Source organism: Arabidopsis lyrata (genome assembly GCF_000004255.2).
Source record: "Arabidopsis lyrata subsp. lyrata unplaced genomic scaffold ARALYscaffold_1, whole genome shotgun sequence".
NCBI lineage: Eukaryota > Viridiplantae > Streptophyta > Magnoliopsida > Brassicales > Brassicaceae > Arabidopsis > Arabidopsis lyrata.
The window spans coordinates 13,342,206-13,348,262 of NW_003302555.1; the positions used below are offsets into that span (position 1 = coordinate 13,342,206).

At 37.3% G+C, this 6,057-nt stretch overlaps 2 protein-coding genes across 3 annotated transcripts; one reads left to right on the forward strand and one right to left on the reverse strand.

Annotated features, from left to right (window-relative positions):
- The first annotated feature begins 648 nt into the window (after positions 1-648).
- Positions 649-2,583, forward strand: LOC9329662 (nudix hydrolase 25). 2 transcript variants are annotated; one of them, XM_021012398.1, is made up of 6 exons: positions 649-771; positions 1,241-1,310; positions 1,407-1,457; positions 1,773-1,865; positions 1,959-2,053; positions 2,131-2,583. In XM_021012398.1, exons 2-6 carry the CDS (start codon positions 1,245-1,247, stop codon positions 2,351-2,353), a joined length of 528 nt encoding a protein of 175 aa, XP_020868057.1. In that variant the 5' UTR covers positions 649-771; positions 1,241-1,244; the 3' UTR covers positions 2,354-2,583. The 2 variants fall into 2 exon arrangements, with proteins under 2 accessions (XP_020868057.1, XP_020868056.1); XM_021012397.1 differs by having other exon boundaries at positions 650-771; positions 1,244-1,310.
- An 89-nt stretch (positions 2,584-2,672) lies between these two features.
- Positions 2,673-4,884, reverse strand: LOC9326914 (pyruvate dehydrogenase E1 component subunit beta-2, chloroplastic). Its single transcript, XM_021012396.1, has 4 exons — positions 4,635-4,884; positions 4,414-4,523; positions 4,286-4,317; positions 2,673-3,837 (listed from the first exon to the last, which is right to left on the reverse strand). Exons 1-4 carry the CDS (start codon positions 4,738-4,740, stop codon positions 2,865-2,867), a joined length of 1,221 nt encoding a protein of 406 aa, XP_020868055.1. The 5' UTR covers positions 4,741-4,884; the 3' UTR covers positions 2,673-2,864.
- Between the last annotated feature and the right edge of the window lie 1,173 nt (positions 4,885-6,057).

Consider the following 6,057-nt stretch of genomic DNA (forward strand, 5'->3'; position numbering starts at 1 on the left):
ACTCATTGACTCCATCCCCAACCTTTTCTACTCTATCGTGCGCCTACATTCCTTGGTGCTAACTTACTTTCCACCTCATTTCACTAACGTACGCTGCTCTCCTTTTATATCATTACCTTATAATTTTTCTATATCATTTTCTTAAAAGATTATTTCTTTTTCCCAACTTGCTAATGTATTCTTTTATTGTTGTCCTTATCACAAAGTGTCAATGACATCACACTTTTTCCACCGTCAAATACAACTTTTCTATTTTTGCAAATACATATTTTCAAATTTGGAATTAATATTTTTCCTCTGCAAAGTCAAATAATTTTACATTAGAAGTTAAACAATCTTTTGTCAACTAACTTGAAAATTTCAACTAGGTCATTTATATAATAAAAAAAAAAACGTTGACAAAAAAACTGTAGTTAAGCGTTTATTAATTACCACACACCAAAAACCAAAAATACCTTTTAATTTGTTTTTGTCTTGACATTATATTATACACGTGGCAGCTGGAATTATGTTAAAATAAGTCGTCGGTGGGCCCGACCCAATACAAACAGTTAGAATAAGATGCCAAATAGTCAGAGCTGATATTACAAAACGGCATCGTTTTAGACCGAATCCAGTTCTGTATATATATTATGTAAAAGATTTATACGTGTGCTTTGTGTTTGAAAGAAAAACACACACACATGTTCTTCGTTGCTGCTTCGTTGGGTTAAAAACTTTTTTTTTTTTTTTCTTGCTTTTGCGAAGTCAAAGATAAAAAAAATAAACAAGGTTTGTTTCCTTTGTTCGATGCTGTTTCGTTTTTGTTTCTCAGATCTGTATGTTCTTGATTTGTTTCTATGTGTTTGTTCTCTAATTCTGTGTTTTGATTAAATTGACCAACTCTGATTATGATTCATGACTCTTTATCTTTTTATTTTAGTTAAAATTATTCTTTGGATTTGTAAGTCGACTTAAGAGTGGAAATTGGAAACATTTCTGTCTTTGACCAGTGAATAGAAATTGTTTTTAGTTTGTTTTCTTCGATCCAAAACAATAGAGTAGTTAGGTTTTGCTTTGCAAGAATCTGTCGAAATTTTATGATCTGCTTGTAAATAAGTAAAAGAGTGTAGAAACATAAACACTTTTGGGTTTTGCAAAGTACATAAAAACAGTAAGCCAACAATAATGATTGCTAAAAATTCTTGTAATTATCATAATCTGCTGTTAAATAATGGTATTAAGTGGTAATTGGTTTCAGCAGAATGGAGAATCTACCTCCTGGTTATCGTCCCAATGTTGGTGTTTGTCTAATCAACTCGGATAATCTGGTAACATTTCATCATTTTATTAAGTTCTCTGATTAATTTACTGTTTTTGCCACTGGTAATAGTACTAAGTTTATTGACCATGATTATAATTCACAGGTATTTGTAGCTTCGAGATTGAATGTTCCTGGAGCATGGCAGATGCCTCAGGTGTGTTTTAATCACTCACTTTGACATGAAGTTTTGCGAGTTTTCGACATTTTTTCTCTGTTTCTATGTCTTTTATTGGCCACAAAGCCGATGATTCAAATGGTGTTGTACTTTTGTTGTTTAGAGAAAACGTAGAAAATTATCAATGTTTAACACCATTCTAATGAAAAAGATGATCAAGAATTTGATAAAGAATCTTTTCTAGATTGGTGAAGTAATCAACAGTTTCAAAGTATTGAAAGAGTCTTGAGACTGTTTTCTCTGCTTTGCATTTATCTTGGGTTTGTATAGCTCACTAAACTGAGGATATTACAGGGAGGCATTGAAGATGGGGAAGATCCAAAGTCAGCAGCCATGAGAGAGTTACAAGAAGAGACTGGTGTCGTTTCAGCTGAAATCGTCTCTGAGGTCACTACGTTTAATCAACACTTGATACAACAAACCGATATGAATCAGAATATTTACCAATTATTCTCTCTGGTTCTTTTGTTGTCTAAACAGGTTCCAAATTGGTTGACATATGACTTCCCACCTGCAGTAAAAGCAAAGGTTAACCGTCTTTGGGGCGGTGAATGGCATGGTCAAGCTCAGAAATGGTAAATCTACGATACCACCTAATTTCGCAAAAGAAGAGAATGTGGCTCATTGTTCTGAAACTTAATGAATCCCACAGGTTTTTAGTGAGACTGAGAAACGATGAGGACGAAAAAGAGATCAATCTAGCGAACAACGAAGCGGATTCAGAGTTTGCGGAGTGGAAATGGGCGAAACCGGAAGAAGTGATAGAGCAAGCAGTGGATTACAAAAGGCCAACCTATGAAGAAGTCATCAAGACTTTTGGTTCCATCTTGAACGATACAGGAAGAGCTTCTAAATGTAAATCAGCCAAGTGGTAATATAAGAAACCAAGAATCAATGTTTGTCTTTTTATTATTTTTTGTTAACTGTTGTTTTTCTTTTTTTGGGGGGTTCTTTTTAGTAGAACCCTTTTGGAATGCAAAAAGCTTTCTCTAGGTGTTTATTACTTTTCATTTTTGTAAATTGGTTATTGGTACTAGAAGGTTTTTTGGTTTTATTTTAACGTGGAGTTATTGTAATAAAGTCGTTGTTTGGATTCAGAAAGAAATGAGTTGTGTATGTGTTTATAACTAAGTGTAAAGAAAATTCTAAGGTTAAAATTTATTGTAATTAGCACCATGAATATAAAGATCTTTGTTTGGGATTGAAGTGGGAGATAAAATTAACAAACAAACATTCTGAGTTACAAAACCGTATTCCAAGACACAACAAAGGAGACAAACTTTAACATAAACAAACCATCTTAGACAAATTCTTTAAGAACTAAACTAAGGAGAAAGGAATTGGAGAGGTAAATGATAATTAACGGTTCATTGGATAAATATGAATTCACTGGCAAAGCTGCTCGACAGCGGTCACGATCTGAGCCGGTTGAACCACTGTCCACTCCTCCAGTGTACCAGCGTATGGTGTAGGGACGTCTTGAGAAGATAAACACATCACCGGAGAATCTAAGTAGTCATGAAAGTTCTCGTTGATAGCAGCTGTAAGACTTGCCCCAATCCCACCGGTTCTCATACACTCCTCCACGATCAAAACCCGGTGTGTTTTCTTTACTGAGTTTCCGATTGTGTGAAGGTCAAACGGTTTCAGTGACCTGATGTCGATAACCTCAGGGTCATACCCTTTGTTCACCAGAGTTTTTGCTGCCTGCATCACATGGTACCTCATCCGCGAGTATGTGAGGATGGTAATGTGCTCACCAGGTCTGACCATCTCAGCTTCTTCAAGGTTACAGATGTAATCTTCATCCGGGATTTTCTCCTTGAGATTGTAAAGCAGAACATGTTCGAACAGAATCACGGGGTTCTCGCTTCTTATCGCAGCTTTCATCAATCCTTTGGCGTTGTAAGGAGTAGAGCAAGCAACCATCTGGATCCCAGGGATGGACTGGAAGTAAGATTCTAACCGCTGTGAATGCTCAGCGCCAAGCTGACGTCCCACTCCACCAGGCCCACGGATGACAACCGGGATCGTGAACTGACCACCCGATGTGTAGTGAAGCATTCCACAGTTGTTAGAGATTTGGTTGAAGGCGAGGAGGAGGAAACCCATGTTCATACCTTCAATGACGGGTCTTAGACCAGTCATGGCGGCTCCAATGCCCATACCGGTGAATGCATTTTCACAAATAGGAGTGTCGAGAACCCTGAGGTCGCCGAATTTATCAGCAAGACCTTTGGTTACCTTGTAAGAGCCTCCGTAATGGCCAACATCTTCACCCATAACACAGACATGTGGATCTCTGTCCATTTCTTCTTCCAGACCTTCCTGAAGAGCCTCGAAAAGCAATAGTTCATGTCTGCAAATTTTCATAAGATAAAAATTGGTTAAACTTTGTGCTGAGACAGAGAAGGCATCAACATGACATTGATAAAATGAGCATAGAACTTTAATGGTTGAGAAAGAAATGTGCTATTTGTGATTGTGCCGATGAACAGATGAAAGAAAATGCATAACTGAAATCATCATGGATAGCTTATGTGAAAGTAACATTGTATCTAACCAACTTTGAATCCCATTAACATGTAACAAAAATATTGGAACACTTGACAAGTATTAGCAATCAATGTTTTCAAAACAAACAAGGCAAAGGCAAGGGAAACCAAAGGCATTGAGAGATTTATTTGTACTAGACTACTAGCAGTATATAAATCCTTCAATCAGCAAGCCATGCTTATGTTCAAGAGGCAAGAGCCCAAAAGAGAAATCGAAATCGAATTTGCAAAGCTAAAAAGTGCAAAACATACCCAGTGCTCGCAGATGTGTCCGCCTCCTTCGTCTACAAATCAGAAAACAAAACCGTAAATCATTAGAGATTAGATTACTAGAAGGAGAAACCCTAAAAAAAAAAAAAAATCGGAGACAAAGACATTACCGCAACAGCATTTGGAATCAATTTCTGAGAGTGACGAACTCTGAGTCCAGAAACAAAATTCTTCTTCTTACTCGCATCAGATCCAGCCACTATATATCTCTGGCTCCTCACTGCATCAAAATCAAACAACGAAAAACTGCTTTAAGATCTCACAAATCCATCTGAATAGAAGCGAATTCGAAATCAGAGAATGCAGATCGATCGTCAATCAAAATTCGAACCTGAAAGATTTGTGCGAGAAGGAGCTACGAGTATCTTGGAATCGATGGAATTAAACGTCGATAACGTCGTCGTAGCAGCTCCAGCTCCATGGATTATCGAAGACATTTTTGCACAGAGCTCGGGACAATTTGGCCGGTTTACAATATATATACAAGTGTATATAAACTGAAAAGGCGATACAGTGACAAGCGGAGAAATCGAAGAATTACAAAAAATAAAAAAGAGAGAAATTATGAAATCGAATTGGTTTTGATTTTATTAGTATTAAAAAAAATCTGAATTATGTGTATTGTTGTTGTGCAATCAAATCCACATGTTAACATTGTTTTCATCGCCATGCGATACTTCTGATCCCATGTGGCTTCTCTATTGTATAACAACCAATGTAAATATTACACGTGTTGGTTCACTAACTAGATTAACACGTGTACGTATATGATTTATAGAACGTATAGTACTCAATGAACAAGCTTGCAGAGTATCACTGGGTTCGCTTAACCACCTGGACCAACTAAATACATTTAACTGAGATTTGAGGTTTCACTGATCTAGGTATTGATGGGCCTCAAATGTCTTGGCCCAGTAATAAATACATCAGTTTTTATAGGTGCTTATAAGGAATCCAGTAGGGAAAATTTTCGTCAAAAAAGAGACAAATCTTCGTAAGCAAAATTTAACGTAATTAGACTATTAGAGCATCATGTGTAACGAGGCTCTCACCAATGTGACAACATTATTTTTAGTGCATTTTAAACTCTAATTAGTAATACGCATAATGGTAAAATAGTGTTTTCTAATGTAATTATACAAAATTTTACCAATCAAGAAAATTTACATAATGTTTTACCAAAATGCAAAAACGCATGATTTTCACTGGATATTTCTTGGTGGTCTAACCAGAGGAGCGGCTAATCTTATTCTCTTACTAGTGTCATTCTCATACGGTAAGGGTTTTCTAGTATTTCCTAATTGTTGATCCATAGAAAATTTAAAGAAATTAGTTTTTAACATCTTCTTTCACGTGTTTGTCTCGTTCGTCTTCCACTATCATATTATGCAAAATTATACATGACATGATAAAAGAAAGTAAAATTAGGCTCTCTCTCTCTCTCTAACTCTCTCTCCCTTCTCTCTAAGTTCAGATCGTTTTTCCGTTTTGCCTCTCCGGCATGCCCTTCCGGCGCCGGAGAGGGCTTTTCTCCTTAGCCTCTGTTAGCTTTTCCTGTCGCCGTTCTCTTCTCCCGTGGTGAGGCTCTGTTGTGGTGCCGTTCTGGTTTCTCTCTTGTGGTGGTTTCCGGTGAGTTTTTCCGGCGCGTGGCGCGTCGAACTGCCTGGTGGTGGTCTCTGGTGGCGGCTTGGTGTCGGTGTTTGTGCACGGCGTCGATGCCGTGGCCAAATCTGGCGGATCTGGGTTGGCGGTTT

Excerpts from the sequence above, each read along its gene's own strand:
- LOC9329662 (XM_021012398.1), top strand. The coding sequence starts at position 1,245 with ATGGAGAATCTACCTCCTGGTTATCGTCCCAATGTTGGTGTTTGTCTA. Across the intron at positions 1,311-1,406 it reads TAATCAACTCGGATAATCTG|GTATTTGTAGCTTCGAGATT; the intron begins GTAACATTTCAT and ends TATAATTCACAG. Across the intron at positions 1,458-1,772 it reads GAGCATGGCAGATGCCTCAG|GGAGGCATTGAAGATGGGGA; the intron begins GTGTGTTTTAAT and ends AGGATATTACAG.
- LOC9326914 (XM_021012396.1), bottom strand. The coding sequence starts at position 4,740 with ATGTCTTCGATAATCCATGGAGCTGGAGCTGCTACGACGACGTTATCG. Across the intron at positions 4,318-4,413 it reads TGATTCCAAATGCTGTTGCG|ACGAAGGAGGCGGACACATC; the intron begins GTAATGTCTTTG and ends TCTGATTTGTAG. Across the intron at positions 3,838-4,285 it reads GACACATCTGCGAGCACTGG|ACATGAACTATTGCTTTTCG; the intron begins GTATGTTTTGCA and ends GAAAATTTGCAG.